This window comes from Erithacus rubecula, assembly GCF_903797595.1.
Source record: "Erithacus rubecula genome assembly, chromosome: 4".
NCBI lineage: Eukaryota > Metazoa > Chordata > Aves > Passeriformes > Muscicapidae > Erithacus > Erithacus rubecula.
In genome coordinates, this window is record NC_136686.1 from 32,337,344 (window position 1) to 32,357,253 (window position 19,910).

Here is a 19,910-nt window from a genome sequence, read left to right on the forward strand (position 1 = left end):
GAGCTCTAACAGCTGGACTCACACCTGTCTAGCTAAAGAAAAAGATATCCATTCCACTTAATTCTGTTGTTGAAAATGCTCAAACATCAAGTGTGTCAATGGGTAAAATAGCTACAGATTTGTGGCTGCACTGCAAAACAGCATGGTTCTGTAACTTAGAGTAAATCTTTAAGAATTACTCTTTACACAGGAGGTATTTTAGCCTGTTGATGGCATGAGACAAGTACAATTCACAGGAATTGCAGGCAAGGGAACAGTTTGTGGCCTGGTACTGGGAAGATGAAATGCAGCCTTTGGGAGTAAAGAAGCACAGCATATATAGTGCTAAACTAACAAGACTCCCATATGAAACAGAAATTCAATGTAATGAAGCTGAAGAGGGTATCATGAAAATTAAAAAAAAAACAAAAAACCAACAAACAAACAAGTCAAAGGCAATGATTTAAAACCCAACAAAAATGTAAGAATGAGAAATTACTTTATTAGATGACAATCAAGTAATCTGAGAACTGGAACATCTTGTAGACCACCACCAGAACAAGGCAATCATTGAAGTACTGCTGATAAAACTGTTGCTTTATTATGAATTTTATATGAAGAACACTAATGACATCCCAGTTCTAGCATGCTTATCTATCAAAGTTTCATTTCAAAGAGAAGTGGGCAAATAATGACAAAACACAAAGGGCCTGAGCAAAGAACAAGATTGTTGGTCCAGGCACAGTCTCTTGTAAAACAACTAAAGAACCCCATCTGCTTTAAGAAATGTTAAATCAGTTTGCTGTACTTCAGACAGTAAATAGAAGTACGTGAAATTACAAAAGTCTGCATTATAAAAAACTGTAGAAGATACTTTACAATGGCACAGACATTTATAAGAAGTTCACCAAAAAAATTAATCACTGGGTGAGGAAGTACTCAGGGACACAGAAACTATTCTACATACAAAATAAAGATTAATTGGTAGGGTTTAATTGATAAATAAAGCCAATACCAAAATACATCAACACACTAAAAAAAGTCAAGGTCAAGGAATTGACTATTAGTGAACTAGAAAAAAATTCTCTTTTTAGAGTGGATAAACAACTAGACTTGTAGAAAACATTTGGCTGGTCAGGCTCAGAGGACAAAGTGCCTGGAGGATGGTATCAAGTGAAGTGCTGCAGGAGTCTGCTCTAGAACAAGTCCATTAAATATCTATATCAATGACTTGCAGGGCCAGTAAGGCATATTTCAGGAATTTTAAGATGAAGTTTAACTAGGGGAAAGAGGATCAATCAACAAGTCTAAAGACAGGTCTGCCATTCAGATGGATCTAGACAGCCTGGAGGAATGATTCCTCCAGGATTTGTATGAATTCACAGGACCAGCACAAAACACTTGCACCTGAGAGGCCCTGGCAACAATGCAGGATGATGACTGGTTGGGGAGCAGTTCCATGGAAAAGGTCTTGGCACAAAGCAAGCTGATCGTGAGCCAGCAGTGTGCTTTGTCAGGAAAGGTCACCAGCATCCCAGGCTTTATTAAGAAGAGCCTTGCCAGTAGATGAGGGAACTGACTGCCACCTCTACTCAGTGCTTATTATTCTAGACATGGCCTAATGCACATCATTTTGGGCCCCCACAATACAAGAAGTACACCCAGAATTTGACACAGCAGCCACCAAGATGCTCAAGGAGCCAGAGCATTTGTCCTGTGAGTAAAGGCAGAGGGAGCTGGGCTGATTCAGCCTGGAGAAGAGATGGCTTTGGGGAGACCTTAGCAGCAAGTGTCTGTACCTACAAAGAGGTCAGCAAGCAGTCAGGTCATCACAGGGGCTCCCTGTGACAGGACAAGAAGCAGTGAGATTATGTTCAAACTAGAAAAGTCCAGAAGGGATACAAGCTAACTTATTTTCACCACAAGGACAGTCAAGGACTGGAAGAGATAACCTAGAGTAGTTTTGCAGTCTCCTTGCTTCCAGGTTTTCATGGACTGACTAGGTAAAATCCCTCACAACCTGGTCTGACCTCATAGGTGACCCTACTTTGAGCAGCAGGTCAGACTAAAGACCTTGGAAGGTACCTCTAAACCTGAATTTCCCAGCAATCCTATGAACAAGAAGAGATTCAGTTTAATATTGAGAGATAACATACATGACAAAAAACCCTACTGAAATCCCAGCCCAGCGAGAACCTGCACTTTGATCTGGAAAAGTCTAACAAAAATATCTTTGAAAGTTGCATCAAAAAAAACCAACCAACCAATACAAAAAAAACCCCAACCCAAAATAAAACAATCACCAAGAAAAAAATAAGTCAAAAGAAATAAGTCAAAAGAAATACTGAAAAGTCTGCAGCAGATCTATAGTACACCCTCTTTTATAATAGTGTGTGTGAGTAGAGACAATGAAGACTCAAACCCCCTCCACAACACTCCAAAAACATGAGAGCTCAGAGTAAAGAATGGTGTAGGCAGAGAGGAGATTTCAAATAAGTAAAATCCAACATTTGGCCTGCAAATCTCCCTCAATGCAAGACAACACAGCACAGAGGCATACACAAGAAAAAGCAGCGTGACAGTATTGTAAGAAACATCACCCCTTTGCTATTACAATATTAAAAAAACCCAACTCACTCTCAATATAATACCTGTAAGAGGATACACAGAGTACATATACTACTAAGCAGACAAAAAAATTAATTCTTGAACAAACAAATTGCGACACTAAATTACAGGTTTTATGGTTTATGTACCTATAAGTACAAAGATTTATGTGTGTGTTGGAGGATTAGAAACAATAGCAGTATAAAGTTTTTCTGTTTCATTACTCTCATTACTTTGACAAAGTGAAAGGAGAAGTGATATATAAAGATCATTCAACAAGCCTGATCCAATTTCTGCCTTCCTCTTTTTGCAGAGCCTTCACACTAACTTTCTTTGGCCTGGATACGTTAAACAATCTCATGATCAATGATCTGTATTTTTCACTTGGAATTCTGCAAGTTTTAAAATTTTTGCTAGAAAGTGATATACAGCTTATTTAACAGATTTAAACTTCTAGAATAAGCTCATAAAGTAATATCTATTTCCATCTTTTTGCAACATTTAAAAGTCACTGTATTGGGTAGTTCATCTTAATTCAAAGAGATATCTGACAAAGAAGCTTCTGAAAACAATTAATGAGCAAGCAAAATACCAATAAAATTCCAAAGCATTGCTTACATATTGATAAAGTTTGTTCTTAGGCCCAGCTATCTATTAATTAATTTTAAGATTAAAAAACACTTCAAAATTAAAATGTTTAGGTCTTGTTTTCCGAATGACAGTAATGACATCATACTGCAGAAAGAATGAGAATGTGGTATTTTAAGTTTTTGATTAAGTGACTATCTCAGGATGAACTGAAGCGAGAAAGAGAACATAAGAACCACAGTTAAGCTGAAAAGACTTCTTTTTCTCCTCCACCCACAGTCCTTATACAATTCCTATGCACATTTCTTCCCCACAAGTCTCTCAGTTTCCCTTCATTCTGTCATCACCCTATCCTGTTCAGCAGTCTTTGAACCTTCTTTTAAAGAAAGCTGGAGCCTGGAATCCTTGCTAAATTCCAGCCATCCACAGCACCCAGCAGCCTCACCACAGCACATGTGAGCCTCGAGCTTCTCTTTAGTCACAGTGTACATAGGATACACAGCTGTCCTCAACAGGGAGAAAAAGAATACAAGGTGGAGCTAAGACAGAACTCTAGGATCTGTTCTACTGCTCCCATGGAAAGGAGAAAAGGTGGAATGGCAGAGGATTTGAAACACTTTAGCTTCTCTTAAGAGGACTGCAGAGGGAGCCATTGATTCCAAGAGCAGGAATCAAAGGAAGCGCACTCCACACCTGTTTCTCCTGGCAAGCAATGGAGAAAGCTTCAAGATTCTGGCAGCTGGAAGCAGGAACCAGAAATAGACCCTGAAACAGCAGGGGAGGAATTCAATAGAATTTTATTATTTTTTTTTTTTTAAAGAAACTGCCCGTTGTTGAACTCTGTATTTTATTATTTCAAAGCCTTTTTCTCTAAAAATCCAGGCATGTGTTAATATCCAAATTTCAACACAAACTAATATATTAAGTGTTCTATATAATAAACGACAATCTGTTTCATTTAAGAAAATCTATTGAGTATTAAACACTCAATACTTAACTTTTAGAAAAGGAAATTTATCATGAGCTTCAATGCAATAAACTATTAAATATTTTTTGTCCAAAAGTGCAACACCTGTTGCTACGGTTTCATACTACTCTTTCTAAAAATATCTTCAATGAGACCCTAATGGTTTTGATTAATGAGTAAACTTTATCTCCTAGATAAAGTCAGCAACACTCTGAAGAGTCAGAAAGTTTCAAGGGCAAAAGTCTCACCTTTCCTGAATCCCGATGTCAGAAAGCACATTTTCCTAACAAGATTTAACTCTTGCATGAACTGTCCTAGCCCACCAAAGATGAACTGAGCTTAAGAGAAACCAAGCATTTTCTCAGGAAAAAAAAAGATAGATATTTGTGACAAATCCTGTACGTATTTTGAAAAGCTATTAATTTTAAACTGTCTTTTTTTCTTCACCAGTACAAAGAAATGTACTAATTCAACTTCATCAGAGAGCTGCTATCACCATCTTTTCCTAGTCATTCCAGACTTCCTTTTCAAAGCTGTTTTTTTCCCAATTTACAACCAAGACAAGCAACTCCCCTGAACAAACAAAACAACAACAACAAAAAAATGGTCAACAAAACCCCAAACCAACCAAACCAAGCAACAATTAAAAATTCCCAAACAAACAAACAAACCAGATGGACTCTAGCCAGCCAGGAGACGAAGACTAAATTTTCACTGACCAGCATCTCAAGCAGACACAACACCAAAGTTTTATCTGGCCTGTGACCAGACTCTCTGGGGGGACCAGCCAAGGTCAAATGCTGCTTTCTGCAGGTTGTGGCCACCTACTTCCCAAGCCCAGCTTAAGACTGATAAATCTGATGTTTTGTCACAACTATTGCTTTGAACACCAATGTCCCAACCAATCAGCAGCAGCACCAACACTACTGCAAACAGGTCATCAGCACTTATTTTCTCTCACTAATAGTTATTTTAAGGAGAGTTGCACAACCCAGTCCTCAAAATCCAAGCAATTAGTCACTAGTCACTACTGCTAACAGTGGTGGAAGCTCTGTTATAAAAAAAGAAATCTCAGAAACCATTTCAGGTGTGACAGAAATGTAATAACTACTACAAATGAAAGGAAAGCTGAGTCACCTCTCTTGTCTGGCTTCATTATAAGCACTTTGGACAAACTGCATTGGGGAAAATTTTACCCACTAGGAGCAGATTAATTAAACCTTTAATTTCTTTTAATAAAAAGGCAATTCAGCTGCTAACACTTTAATAATTTTTTTAGGAATAAACTAGCATTTCAAAATATGCATAGAATACCACAAATTGTTTAGCAAAATCAGTCTCAAAATATACTTCTTAGATTAAATCTTAATTTCAGTACATGAAAGCATTAAAAGAACCATTAGAATCTGTGAATTAAACTTAAAAGAAAATTGAAAAAAACAGATCCTAAAATGAGAAAGCATCCAGTCTTTTTCTGAATCACACAGAGGAAAGTCTTAAGGATAAGGTATGCATGAAATATTGACTGAATTTTTGGTTTTTTTCAGGACTTTGTATTGTGCATCATTGTGATGTAACTAAATTTTCACTTGAACCTATTTCTATTTTTTTCCCTCAATTTTGCCAAAGCATAGTCTTGATTTATAAAAATCACCACCAAATTATGTGAACCATCTCCTAGCCCACTCAGTACTTCCTTGAAGCTTTTCAGCAGCATCTAGATGGAGCATTTCAATGTTATTACCATCACATGGTCCTGACTGGTTTTCTGCTAGTTACAGGAGAAGTGAAAACTTACTAACATAATCCCCCTGCTAAATCACACCTCACATTCAGTGCTTCCTGCTAATCATTTTGAATGCTAACACACTTAGACCACAGTAATTACCTTGAAAATGTATTCATCTGCTACTGGTGTTTGTTATATGAAGCTTAATGGTACTTCAGTACCTGGCTCACTGCAACATTGCATTCACTAGAAGAAATGCCAACATGTTAACATACAGCATCATTAAAACATGCATCATCTGTATAGAAGAGCAGGACAGATTGTCAGTGGGAACTCAAAATTCATCATTAACCTATGGAACTCAGAATATGCCATTTATACTACAGCTAAAAAAGCACAAAAATTGCAGCAGTGGTTAAAGACCAGAAGTTTTGCTTTTAGTTTCAGCTGTCACCAATTAGGCACTAAGTAATTGCAGAAATAACCTATGGCTCACTTTCTATGTAATATTTAAAATGTTTGTTAACTAATATTCTGTGAAATACCCAGCAGCTTAGCATGAACTCCCTGCTAAGCTTCAACAGTTTTATAAATATCATGAAACAACAGTCCCACCTTGGAAATGCTAGAAAGGTTGGGATCCCAGTCACATTTCATATTGTACCAATACAAAAGTTTCCTTAATAAAAAAATATTTGTAATGTGTTACTAAGTTTCTAAGTATTTAAAAAAACTTGTGCGTGTGCACATATATATAAAATAATTAATATAAATCTTGCTCTGAAAGCAATTTAAACCACCTAGTTGTTTGCAGCAAGATACAGTTTTACCTTAAGTCAGCCACTGAAGATGTTAACATCACTCAAGTCATGGTATGACAGGATATCCAGAAATACCATCTGAAAACTTCAACTCTGAAGCTGCCAAGGCAACTTTGAATAAGAATTCAACCGTCTCCAACACAAAAAATGAATAAAGGGTTCTGAATTTAAGCAAAAGTGTTTTCCTTTTCCTGCTCCACTGTTGATGATCCATTTTTTGTGTGTTCCATCCATATACACCATCCATTTTGTAGTGTGTTCTGCACATGTATAGCATGGATGAATCCCAGTACCACAAGAATTTAGTGAGAAAAAAAAAGTTCCCCTAGTGTTTTTAATTAACCTTTTATATTACTCTTCAGCTAAAAAGCAGAAGCATTTCACAAACCATGGATTCTTGCTAACTTCGGCTACTTTGGTTACCTTTTACACTTCCACAACAAACTTTTTACACTTTCCATAGAGGGGACACATCTGACCCTAAAGCCCTTGAACAGTTCACCCCCACCACTACTTTCAGAAGCCACTTGTACATAACCCAGTAACTCTATTTAGCCAACTCATTTTACATTTACATTTCAATTTATTATTTATGGTGCAGACACAGATGAACAAGTTATAGCAGTTTAAACTGACATCTGTAAGTGGCTGATATTCAGATACACACATTGTTAACCATCCTGACACAGAAAAGAGAAAACATATTAAACTTTGGATTTGGAAATCTAGATGATGCATGGCCACAAAAGGACAACAGGCATGAACTGCTAAAAGAATTTTCAAAAGCTTAAGAAAGCTGATGATAATCAGAACTACAGAAAACTAAATTACACTTTTGCACTACACATTTAATCCCCTTCACTGCCACAAATACTGTGTGCAACTGTTTGTTAGGAATGACTGAAAGTGACACAAAGCAGGCACACACAGGAATTGGTGCTGAAGTTATTCTACCTTAACACCAGACAGGCAAGCAATAGAAAGAAGAACTTTCTTTTCTGTGTGTACAGAAATCTGTTGTGTGGGTTCTAAACAGAGAAACTACTAGTGGCCCAGAAAGTTCCTCAACAGCTGGAGGCTGAGAACAAATCTGTTGCATACATATATATATATATATATGTATTAAGCCTACCTTAAATCTGTATTAGGCATCCACTTTTGACCACTGTTAAAAAGGAGAAGGAGTACAGGCTATCCACACCCACAGTACACAGCTGCTTCCCAGTTTCTCCAGTTACCATAATGAAAATCCAAACTCAATTTAGTCACAGGGGAGCCACTGACACTTCTGCTTTCTTGTAAACTTGTTACATTTGTCCACATTGATCAAGATTATTAAAAAGATTAGCTATCTGACAGACCATCAGACATTAAAATATCCTCAAAAAAAACCCCAACAAACCTTTAGATGCCATGGGAATAAGTTACCCTCTGGGAATTACACGTGGAAATTGTATCTATTGAAAACAACCAATATGATTTCCAAGTACCTCTAAATATTTCTTAATCTAATTCCCACTCTACTGCATCTGTAGACAACTACTACATTCTCCCTTCTTATGATACACCCTCTTGCCTACTGCTCAAATGCTTCAGTGACTTTAAACAAGTGCCAGGATACACTGACATGTTTTCAGTGTTGCTTTTACCCTTCAGGGGAACTGATATCACACAATAAGATTTTCCAGAGTTCCAGCTCCATTTAACTATGCCCTTAGTTGTCCAGTTACCCTTTTATGTACTGGAATGATGAAGACAATCACTACTATTTTTTACTACTACCATCACAAGAATAACAACCCACACTCTTCTCATCAAACCTCACATCTTCCACACCCAATGAATGAAAATATTCTGAGGAATTGAAAAAAAATCCGTAATACCCATCTAGTTCACAAAATGAAAAGCAAATAGTCTTTATAGGATCATGTAAATGCACAAAATCAACAAGACCAATTAATTTTACAGCTTTCAATGACTCAGCCAAACTAACATTCCTCAAACTATTTCTAAAGTAAATTTATGTTGTTTTTTTAAAGTAGGGTAATCTTTAATGCCCCATGCTCAAATTTCTCCCCAAATAACTATCCCCCTTCAGTCTGCCATAAGACAGGAAAACTGAAAACACTCATCAATACTTCCACATCTGTAAGACTTCATATAAAGTAATCAAGTATAAAGAACTCTGTCACAATTCACATGGACTACAACTGCCAACAATTCTGTAAAGCCAATACCAAATGGAAAGAGATCAAAAGGCATTATTCTGAAAAGGCAGAAACCCCTCAAATTGTGTGCCAATACTACACCTGCATGAGAAGGGACACTTTGTAAGTAAAGTCACAAATCAATTTCCCTGTCATTCACATCATAGTGGGACTATACCACATAAGCTCTCAAATGTATAACCATTTTTTCAATCTTTAAGCAAATGTCTGCTTTGCAAAGTATTATAAACTACTGTAATCAACTGAAGAAGAGATGCTATTGGTTGAAAAAACTAATGAGAAAATATCTACAAAAAAGAAAGAACCTTTAAAAGAATGGAAAAGATGAGTTTTTAAACTCAATTTTTTTTTTAAGACTGAAGGATTCCTTCCTTTAGAAATGAGACACACATATCCACTGAGTGACATGGCACACCAGTACACTGCCTCCACTGAACTGTACGTATGAAAATACTGGATCAAGCAATGAATGGTGACAATTCTTACAGATCTCAAAGTCACCTTGGCACATGATGGCATTTTCCAAGAGAAAAAAAATACATCATTGTGTTAACCTTCTCTTTTGTGATTCAAAAGCACTTCAGGGTATTTTGAGATTAGAAAACAGAGAGTCATCTTTCAGTTCAGCATCTATATTTTAACAGCCTTCACTATGGATAAGTAGGTTTCAAATGAGCAATCCATCTTGCCTCTGTACAAAACAGTACACCCAACTGGAAGAATCCTGAACTTGATCCTGAATTTCTTTTAAAATGTCCAAGCAGCTAGGCTATCAACAGCCTAGCTACTCCTAGCTATTCCTTTACAATAGAGTTCAAGTAGTCCTGTCCAATTCCATGTTTTGATTTTTTCTTCAAAGTCCTCAACAATTTTATCTTATTTATAACTGCCTTTTTATAGTGAACCCTGATAACATACTGTACTGGTTTTGGCTGGAATTGAGCTACATTTCTATACAGTAGCTGAGAGAGGACTGTGTTTTGGATTTGTGCTGGAAACAGTGCTGATACCACAGGGATGTTTCAATTACTGCTGAGCAGGGCTGACATAGCCTTAAGTTCTCACACCACCCCACCAGCGAGGAGGCCAGGGGGGCACAAGAAGCCAGAGGGAACACAGCTGGGACAGCTGACCCCAAGTGTCCTAAGGGATACTCCACACTACATTTCATCATGCTCAGCATGAAAACTGAGGGAGTGAGGGTATGTGTGGATGTTGGCTCAGAGACTGGCTGGGCATCAATTGTTTGGCAGCAACCAATCCCTCTTCCTTTTGCATCATATGGTTCTTTCACAGGTTTCATTTTCCTCTCCTCTTTGTTGTTGGTTTGGGTTTTTTTGCCCCAAACTATTACACTGCCTTTATCTCAATCCACACGTTTTCTGACTTCCACCCTTGCAATTCTACCCCTCTACCTCACTGCAGAGGCAGGAGTGGATGAGCAGCAGTGTGGTTCTTAGTTGCCAGCTAGGGTTAGACCCCATACCATAATTATAGCTCTTTGTTACAATGCCTTGAAATTGTGAAATTTGAAGTTACAAACTCACAAGCAGGTTTGCTTGGGTTTTCTTTCCAATGCAGAAAGGTCTAACCATGTAGTCTTTTGTAGGAAAGTATTGTAGGTTCTTTTCCTGGCTACAGTGTTGAAGTTCCAGAGAAAAACTAATCCAAAATGTCTGCTCCCCGTGACTGACTATGCTAATTTATACTTAAAACAAGAGGACTATGTCATAACACTTTTACAAGTTTTTATAACATGCAATTAAAAGGAGTTTTAAGTAAAATAATTCTTCACTGAGAGGTTAATGGATTTTTTTTCAATACATGATATGCAAATATTTTGGGTTTGAAATTACTCTCCTAAGGAGCTGTATCATTTTCAGGTTAACAAAATGAAGCTAGCAGAGCATAGAGATGATATCAGTTTCTGTTGTGAAAAATTCTTTGTCCTCCTAGTTTTTAAGATGCTACATTTTGAAAGAAGCATAAACTGTCTTGTTAGGCAGAATACCTCTCTACTTTTCAAATACTATACAGGATACTTCATACAAAGACACCAGGCACTGGGTATAGTTGTAAGTCACCACTACAAAGACTAGCTGCTCCTCCAACTCATGCTCCAGAAAAATAATGGTAATATACCCTGTATATCAGGGCACAGAAATGCTGGAAGCTCCACAAGTAACTCACCAGAGGATATTAAAAATAAAACAGCTAAATAAAATAACTCCAAAGCCTAATGTCCTGGAATCAGTGGAGAGCAACAGCCATAGGAATAAACGTCCTCAGAACTGTCAGCTGCTCACAAGAAAGCACACTGAGGTTGAAAGCCTCTTGTAACAAGTCAGCATTTTCCAAGAGTGCAGGGATTCATCCTGCAGGGAGCCATCATCTGAAAGCACCATGTACCAGGCCATTACCATTCTGGAAAACACTTTTTAATAATTACAGTCACAAAGCATACTGCTCATTTTATTACTGTATAGTCCTGAATGTTTAAATTATTTAGTGCTGTCTAAATAGAAACCCAGTTCTGTATCACTAAGTTGGGTTATAAGCCCCAGAGATACAGATATCAAGGTTTTGGATACTATAAGTTTAATTACTTAACTACAGGTTTCTGGGTTTTTTTTCATTATATTAATTCTAAATTCCACAAAATGGAAGCATCAGCCTAACTTCTGCACTATTGTCATCATTATACAATATCCACATCAGGAACTGAGCACACTTTACCAATAATTGTTAGTGGAACATTCTTGCTTTTAGGAAAGAGAACTCCTAACATTTCTTTGTTAATTTTAAGACTGTGTTTATAAATATAAAAAAATCTAACTTAACATAGGCTTGTGTTCCTTTATTCTCAACAAGTATGAAGTAAAAGCCAATGTTTAGATACTTGAGTCACATACTTTTTAACCTTTTTATCATCTCTGTGTGAATGCTTCATGATAAAAAAAAAAAACAAAACAAAACCAAAGCCAAACACCACAACAAAACACAGCCAGTGGCAACAGAGTTCTGAAGAGTGATTTAAATAGAAAGCAAGTACTAGCTCACAATTAGACACTAAAATGCAAGAAAAGTAAGAATTAACCAGGTTGAGAACAGGCAATTTTCAATAATGTAAGGGAGAGATTCACATTGACAAATATGAACAGTGTAGCAACTTAAAATCAGGATTAACAGGTGGTCTCAAGACAGCTTCTAAGTGGCACTGGACAGTGAGACTGGAAAACAAGACAAACCTCAGTGTCTATGTCCCTGGTTTTAAAAGAGCCTATTATAAATTAGCCTAATTCCTGGCCTATCGATTCAGTTCAGTAATTATTTCTATAAACACTAATGAAAACTTTGAATAACATTACATTTACCTAACACTATACAATACAGAATCTTTCCCCTTTCCCTGTTTTTATTAAGAATTGAGTGTTATTAGACATCCTGTGCAGGCACATTTTTAATCAAAATTTTGTGTACCTAGATTTTTAGTATACAAAACATTAAATTGGCAGAACTATTTTTCCTTCTTTTCCTTCTACAACACAAACAAAACCATGACTCATAAATACCTTTCCATAAATTATTTTACTCAAAGTTCCTCACTCCTTCTGAATTCATAGACTTTTACTTTGAGACATGAAGGAACAACTGAGAGGAGTGAGGGAAATTCTACATTTAACACGAGCATTTTTTGATACCTAAGTTTTCTGGATAAGCTCAAAACTCCTGCCAAGATTGAAAGAAAACTGCAAGTACTTCAGGCATAAAATTTTAGCTTCCTCCTGCAATATTTTACAGCAAAGGAACAACTGATAAACCAAGTTTAAATGTTGTCTGTGCAGTAATCCTCAACTGATGCATCAAAACAGTTGAAATCAGCCACGAACAGGGAGTTCAGTACTTGTTGATTTTGTCAGAAAAAAAGTCCAGTAATTGTTAGTAGCTAATTAGCTACTACAAAATATAATTAAAATTAAAATTATAATTCAAATAATAGTAAAAGGTGTAGGGAACCAACAGAAACACTGTTGGTTTTTTTTCTTGGTGCAATGGAGAGGTAGCAGAAAATTTTGCTTTGCTATCAGGGAACCAAAATGACCCAGTGCTTCCTGCCTCTCACTAGCAGCTCTAGCAAATATGACTGGGGAGAACACCATGAGGATCTTACTAATCACTAATAAAAATGTCTACATTAACAACAATGGTAGAAATAAACACTAAAGTGAGATCATCAGAAACCTTCCTTAAGCTTAACTTCCAGTGAGTTGCCACTCATTTCAAGAGAGGCAAAGGCAAGCATGAATGCTGACTTTTACAGCTGTCTCACCAGGTTAGGAGTCAAGCAAGAACATCATTCTTTATGATGTCTGACTGCAGGGTTAAAATTTTCTGATCATACCTTACATAGTGTTAATTAGTTTGAAGGCCATAAATATTTAGTCTTTAAGGTGACTTGCTCGGCTCTACATAAGGCACAATATTATTTTTTTCTTCAAAACCAGAGGAAATTTCCTTTTATCTTCAAGTCTTGACTAGGGTGTCTCAAAATACTATACAGTCTAGGATGCCAGAAAATCTGAGAGTTATAGAACCAAACCAGTTCACAAGCATACAGTATGACATATGATTTGCTTTCCACTCTATGATAGAATCATCATGTAAAACCTTTTAGGTTATTTTCAGGCTGGCACCATAAAAAAGTAATTCTTGCAGTACCCAAATCTTTATATCCTGATATTCATGGTATCTCCACAAAAGATGATTTTGGTCTCATCTCTTTCAGCATACTTCATTCAAGTATACCTGATATCTCCTGCCTGAAAAAGTTGGGAGTGGGTGGGGAGGGATGGGGAAATAAACAGAGAAAAGGAAAAAAACTGAACTATGTTACTGAATATATAAAACCAGTATTTCATAGAAAAATGTAGCTGTGAAAATGGGTCACTAGATCATGTAAACATTTGTAAATTAAGAGAACCATTTTAATGGTACTAGGCAATATAGCAAAATATATTTTGCCTAAATTTTTCTAGGACAAACCTTCAACTGTTAGAGGTACACAACTCTTCTGAGACAAGCAAAGAGAGAATAATAATTTATAGATTGAAGGAACACTGAAAACAACAGACTTCAGTGGGTAGTCCTGTACATCACGGAATGGGGAAAAGGATGAGATGTAGTAATGACTTTTTTGCTTAATATATAATGATCCTATAAAGTCCTTTATTAATAACACTAAATACCAGATGCACAACTCCTGATCTCCCACATCTCTACACTACACTTGTTTCAAAGCAATACTTCATACACATTCAGGTATTCAAAGTCAGTATGAAGAATTTGGTTTTAAATTTAAGCTTGTTCAAGTTTTGGAGCAGAGATACAATGTTCACTCCAGAATTAAGCATGTCAAAGAAAAGCATACTCTTCATTGAAGGAAAAGACAGTACTTCAATCTACTTCCTGCCACAGAGGCAAAAAAATGAAAGCAGTGTATCCCTAAATATAGACACAGGCACCTGTTTGTATACACATAAATATGTGTTCACACACACACACAAACACACAAAGATCCTCTCTGTGATGAAAAGAAAGCACCAATAACTATGCTAAAATCAGTAACTAATTGCATCATGATGTCTCCTCTCTCGTGTCTATTCCCCACTGAAACCTGTAATCACATCCTTGTCAAAAGAAGTGTTCAATAGCCTGGATTGCTGCAAGTACATCCACTGATACACTCTCATTTTTCAGCTTCTAATCTAGAGTCAACCTTCCTTCAAAGCTATTTAAAATTAACACAACTCCTAAAGTACATGCAGCACAATTGCCAAGTCCTTTCTCTAATAATTACTTCCTAACTTGTTGCTTACAGCTAAAAAAAGGTTTTTTTTTCTTTTTCTAAAACAGTGAAAACATCTCTCCAAAGGTTTACCTAGGAAACAAATTTTAACTTAGGTCTTCTGGTTTTTCATTTTTCAGTCTGTCTCACACAAAGCTACAAGCAAGCTAACAATGATTCAGATTTTTGTGAAACGTAGGGAGCATGTTTTAAACACAGATCAGTTGCAATGTTGCCACTAACTCACTGACTAGTCAGGATTATAAATTGTATTTATAAACCTACAGAAGTGTGTGACAATGACTATGTCATTATGAAAACCAAAGTAATTTGTGCCTTAACATTTGCATCTTCAGGAAGTAGGCAAAAAGCAGAACACAGCATTATATTTAACAGAACATTTCACACACTCCTGTCCCAACAAGGTCTGCTGAGAATCAGAGGGACCTTTAAAAGCAACACACAGTCCCGTCTCACAACACAGCTCATGCAGGCAAGTACAAGGAGACAAGAAGCAGCACACCTTCAGTACAGGTCAGCCAGTAACCCACAGATACCAACACCTGCACCTAAGGGCCCACACGTCCAATTCCTTAAGTTAGTTCAGATGGTGGGTGGGTAGGAAGGACAGAAAGTCCTTCCATTTTTCACAAATGAAATACAATGAGAGGTAGAACCTCTTTTCAAGTCTCCTCTTTCCTCACTGGAAGTGCCTGAAAACATGTTCTAATCCTTAGTGGGTGGCAAAATCCCCTGTCTTTCTAAAGGTTTCTCAAAGCTTAATTTCCTAAGTATCTCCATGACAATAAATAGTAAGTATTTACATTAAGGTATTTATTTAAAATATCATCACCAGTCAATGTTCACTCCACATACAGCCCTTCCCCCTTTGCAGCCAAGCAAGCTTTAGATCCTCCAAAACACAGTAGCATTTACCTCACTGACCTTGGGACTGCCTTCCTCCAGTATTTCTCCCTCATCAGTTTGCATGGGAACAGGATCTGTGCAAAGCTCTGCAGAAATGCAAAATACTGCCTAAAAGACAAACAACAAAGATATATTTTAAAAACAATTACTTTTCTGCATTTAACAATGTTATGTGAAATGGCAGTGCACATAAACAACAATTCTAAGCTACAACCTTTAATGCTGCCATTCTGCACATATTTGCTGAAATTATGTTTTATACAAACAAGAAGTGTTATTCAGGATAAGACAAAACTACTTAATTAAAATAAAAAGTAAAACACTGGGCAGAAGTATACTTTCTTTTTAACTTTCAAGTGTCATTGCTGAGTATTTAATCTAGTCACTGATTTTACTCATTAAAGCCACAGTCAGCAAGGAACAATCACACAGACCAGAGCTGAGCAATTCTTTCTTACTAGGAAATAGCTTTTGTGCAAATACAAGCTTCAAAGACTCAGCTTACAGACAATCTCAAGGTTATTAGTTTGAAAAATTGTTAAGACTTCCAGTGATCTTCTCACAGTACCTCTGAAGTCTTGCAGGATTTTTTCCTTGACTTCATTTTAAAAATAAATACATCCCAGATTCTAAAGGGTTCAGGGAACAGATAAAGTTATTCACCTTCAGGTTTGCATTTGCAATTTAACCCAAGTCAACAGATCCCAGTGTTTCCAATACTCAACACTACTAGATAACCTATTTTCAAGTTTGACAGTATCAGTGCAGTTCCTACTGAACAAAATCTGCACTCCAAACACCATTCTTCAAATTGCAAAGTAATTTACAGAAGGATGCAATACAATTAGGGAGACTTTGGTGTTAAAGATTAGAATGTCTTCTACTCCAGAGGATGACACATCTTTCAGGGGTAATGAATCAAATTAACCAGTTTAAGAGATCAAATGCATCAGCATAAATTCATCAGGAACCTCTCACACCCAAATGCAAGACATAAGCCATGATCAGTTCCCTAACATTCCAGGTATAGGGAAAGCAAGGGCTCACACTGAGTACACCAACTTAAGAATTCTCTTAAAGCCAAAAGTTGCTGGCCTTTAACAGTAGTCTCTCTCAAGATTATGTAACTTTTCAACCATACCAGCATTTAATATCCACTTCAAGTCTCTCTACTTCTGCACCTTGGCTAAACAGCTGCTGACTGTCACCTTTACAGCAGCAATTCCAAGCCTGGAAACTGTCAAGAGAAAGCTTCTAAACGATGCACCTCCTTCACTTCTTTGTTAATGCCTGTTCAGAGTTTAAGGCTTTCTGCACTCCAACCTCCTCTGTTATGCTGCACATAGGTAAAACAACATCTGTCATAGTTGACTCAAGCAGTGAAGAACATGTACTACAAACATTAAGGGCCTGAAGCTACAAAATGTTACATACAACTTAATAAACCTTACAACCAACAAGCTGTTGTTCAGTCTAGTGAAAGACACAAGAGTTGTAAAGAGCGTGGTAATTCCTATTTCTGGGAAAAGAAGGACTGAGAAGAAAAACAAACTCTTACCCAAATCCTCACTTCAACATTCTGCCTTCATTACATAAACAAAAATTAGAGGTATCAAATGCTAAGCATGACATCTATGCCAAGATCCTCCTGCCTGTAACAAATGTTTCTTGCTTTTTGTTCTGCACCCACAGTGGAGGAGGCCAGGCTGGGCAGTCCCTGTCCATGGTACTTCTTTGCCAGGCTTGGTTTCTGAAACCCACTCCAGAACACTCAGAGCTGAGAATTTTGGAGCATGATTTTGCAGTATTAGAGTCAATTAATTGTTTTTTGTTAGACAGACAGTCTGACGTCTAACAGTGAAAACAGCTTTGGCCAGGAGGATCCCTGTGGCACTTACCTGGTGTCAAAGCCAGAGAAATAAGCAAGAATGAACTAGAGCTACAGAAGCATTAAAAAAAAGCTCACATATAAAACAAGACCAGAAAGGTCACACCAAGAACACTGCAAGGGGAAGTCACTTTTCATTCGAAGTGCTGGAGGAACTTTAGCATAAGGCTCTGAAAAACAGACGTGTTTTATCTTCTGAGAACCCTCACTACCAGAGGAATTGGCAGCATTTGACACCAGTTTTTATATACTACTCCTGGAAGAAGACAAAAAAAAAAAACTACCAGCCAGTGCATCTCAAAGGAGGAAAGAAAAGGTCAGTAGAACTAGGAAATTTTAAAAAATGGAAAGGCTACAAGAACAAAGAAAAGCAAACTCTTCCACAGACAACAAATTAAATATACTGGCACTATCCAGAACTCAGAGATTAGAGTAGGAAATTAAATGAATCAACTCTTTTCCTTCTCCATTGTATTTTCTTTTTTATAACTTCTGTTTTCTCTCTTAATTTAACCTATAATTAATGTTTTATTTGCTTTAATAATAATAAAAAAAAAGACATATAATATTATGCCATACAGTATTTAGAGTGAACTCACTCATATGGGATGGTAAAAAAGTTGAAGCTCTAAAAGGCTTGGTAATTTCCTAGAAAACTTCACAAGGGGCTGGTGCAGGAAGCCCCTAAGCCACACACTACAAGTGTTGCAAGAGGAAGTTTTGCTGAACTCTATCCTTTTGTTGTTTAGTTTGGGTATTTTTATACTTCATTGCATTTGCTTCTGGGTTCTTTCAGCAGACAAAACACCCTGCAATAAACTATGAGCCCAATTCAGTAATTTTGACATTCCTTTGCATAAGTGAATCATTGATTCCCTTAGCCACGGGCACAAGAATCTTCCACTGCAAGTTTATTTATTGCCAAAAGGAGACATTTCAAGATTCCTGAATCCATGGGACACTATCTCTGTGGCAGACTTCTGCAGCATCATTTATGACTGAGGGTGATCCCTCAGCCAACAGAGAGTGCTTATTGCCAGCACATGAAGAAATAACATAATTATTCCATTTTACTGACATCACCTCTTCAGCTCACCAGTTTCTGACCAGAGCACTGAAGGTGACACATGGAGTCATTTATTTTATGCATATGAAATATGTAACAGAGGATGGACAGGAAGTAAGAATTTGTACTAGCATCCTATAGGATCAGGAAAATGTCAAAAGCCTAAATGCATTCGTTTACTTATATTCAATACTCAATGTGATCTGTCAGGTTCCCAGGTGATAAAACAGAAAGTTTATAGACAGTCCATTTAGATTTTCAGATCCACCACCTATCAACAAAGTCACTCCTGAAAAAGGTCAAAAGTAAGATAATCCTCTTCTTCTACCCTTGCATATATCCACCCAAACTACTTGGAATGTGACTGAAATCCCCCAACTTTTTTATTCACCTATATCCTTCAGAAAATTAACTAACTTCAACTAACAAATTAACTAACTTCAGTAAGGTAACACCAGGGAAGGCCTCACAAACAGCATTGCATTGATCTGTCCACATATGATGGAGCAAATGAACATCTAAATTTAGGAACAACTTTCATTTAACTCTTTAAAATGTAATACAGTGAGGAGAATCTATTCTCAAGGGTAAAAACATTCATTAATATGAACCAGCTGGATTTCTTATGAACTTTAATGCCTATTGCAATCTGTTCTGCCATTAAACACTATGGTTTTGGGACAATCCAGTTTGCTATTTAGTCCTGTTTTTGCTCCATCTCTGTCTGCAGCAAAGATGTACTCATTTTGTTTACTGGGACCAGCAAGACAGATGCAGCTACCAGCCACTCAGAGCAGCACAGAGACCTTATGGATATCAGCTCTGTCTGCACTACTGCATTCTAACACACTCTGGCAAGCAAAACCTGAACAAAATTTCCATATACTTATAAATCCCTGAAAACCAATACAAGGTACCTCCTCTAGGCCTAATTTCCTCTCTACATTGAAAGGTCCAGCATGAAAAAACACAAGGTCCTCAATAGCAAGTGAGCTCAAATTGCAACAATTTCAAATTTAGTTTCATCAACCAGGCATCACTGGGACTATGCAGTTTGTCTAATTCAAAGGCCTTTTGTGCAGCAACACTTTTTTTTTTTTAGATTGGCAGCAGGAATTAAATATGGACTAAAAAGAAAATATGTTCTTCGTTTGATAATGAAGAAAAAAACCTAGTTCAAATTTCTAAAGAATGAAGCTGTGAGAGAAGAACTTATTAATATAAAACCAATTGTGATTCCTGTGAATTTAAAAGTCTAAATTGGA

General features: G+C 36.9%; 1 protein-coding gene across 11 annotated transcripts in view; it reads right to left on the reverse strand.

Annotated features, from left to right (window-relative positions):
• TNRC6B (trinucleotide repeat containing adaptor 6B) overlaps positions 1-19,910 on the reverse strand; it is a 133,236-nt gene that overhangs the window by 99,674 nt on the left and 13,652 nt on the right. For 7 of the 11 annotated variants that reach the window (XM_079304661.1, XM_079304659.1, XM_079304653.1 and 4 more), the window contains one exon: positions 15,701-15,799. In XM_079304661.1, the coding sequence (XP_079160787.1) occupies positions 15,701-15,799 (99 nt within the window). Of the gene's footprint in view, positions 1-15,700; positions 15,800-19,910 lie in introns of those variants that run through there. The other 4 variants (XM_079304660.1, XM_079304665.1, XM_079304666.1 and 1 more) reach the window with 2 other exon arrangements.